This window comes from Rhincodon typus, chromosome 41 (assembly GCF_021869965.1).
Source record: "Rhincodon typus isolate 14 chromosome 41, sRhiTyp1.1, whole genome shotgun sequence".
Lineage (NCBI taxonomy): Eukaryota > Metazoa > Chordata > Chondrichthyes > Orectolobiformes > Rhincodontidae > Rhincodon > Rhincodon typus.
In genome coordinates this window covers 7104499-7104953 of record NC_063372.1, presented here as the reverse complement: position 1 = coordinate 7104953, position 455 = coordinate 7104499, and the positions used below count along the sequence as shown (strand labels likewise).

Below are 455 nucleotides of genomic sequence, written 5' to 3'. Positions count from 1 at the left end.
GTAAGAACTTTGCCTTTATGTGAAATCTTCAAGTTGAATGTATTTTCTGTGGAAATGGGGAGGGGGAGGAAGAATATTAAAAAGTGTTGCAATCTCAGAGCTGCTTTTTGTTGTAGATTTTGATGACTTTTGAATTGGACTGAATATAATCATCTGTAATTGGGTTATAATTGTTTTAAAGTTGCCATGGAACCAGGGGAGTGTGAAGTAAAATTTGATGCACCTGTCAGCCAGGAGCGAGAGGTGTGTCCAGTGACTGATCCTGTAAAAACAAGTGAAGAAACTGAGGAAGGGAAAAAGAGGAAGAGGAAGCCATACAGACCTGGTAGGGAATTTAACAGGTTGTTGAAAGACTTTTGTCAAAAATAACGCATTTTTGTACGATTGGGTTGAAAAGACTGTAATGTATTTTCCGTAGGCTTATGGCATTTAACTTCCACTGTTGAAACTTAGAT

At 37.8% G+C, this 455-nt stretch overlaps 1 protein-coding gene across 1 annotated transcript in view; it reads left to right on the top strand.

The window, feature by feature from the left end:
- The window catches only part of LOC109924474 (histone-lysine N-methyltransferase 2D-like), a 143392-nt gene that overhangs the window by 56421 nt on the left and 86516 nt on the right, over positions 1 to 455 (top strand). Inside the window, 1 exon segment of the mRNA XM_048618858.1 lies at positions 182 to 325. Within this exon segment, the coding sequence (XP_048474815.1) occupies positions 182 to 325 (144 nt within the window).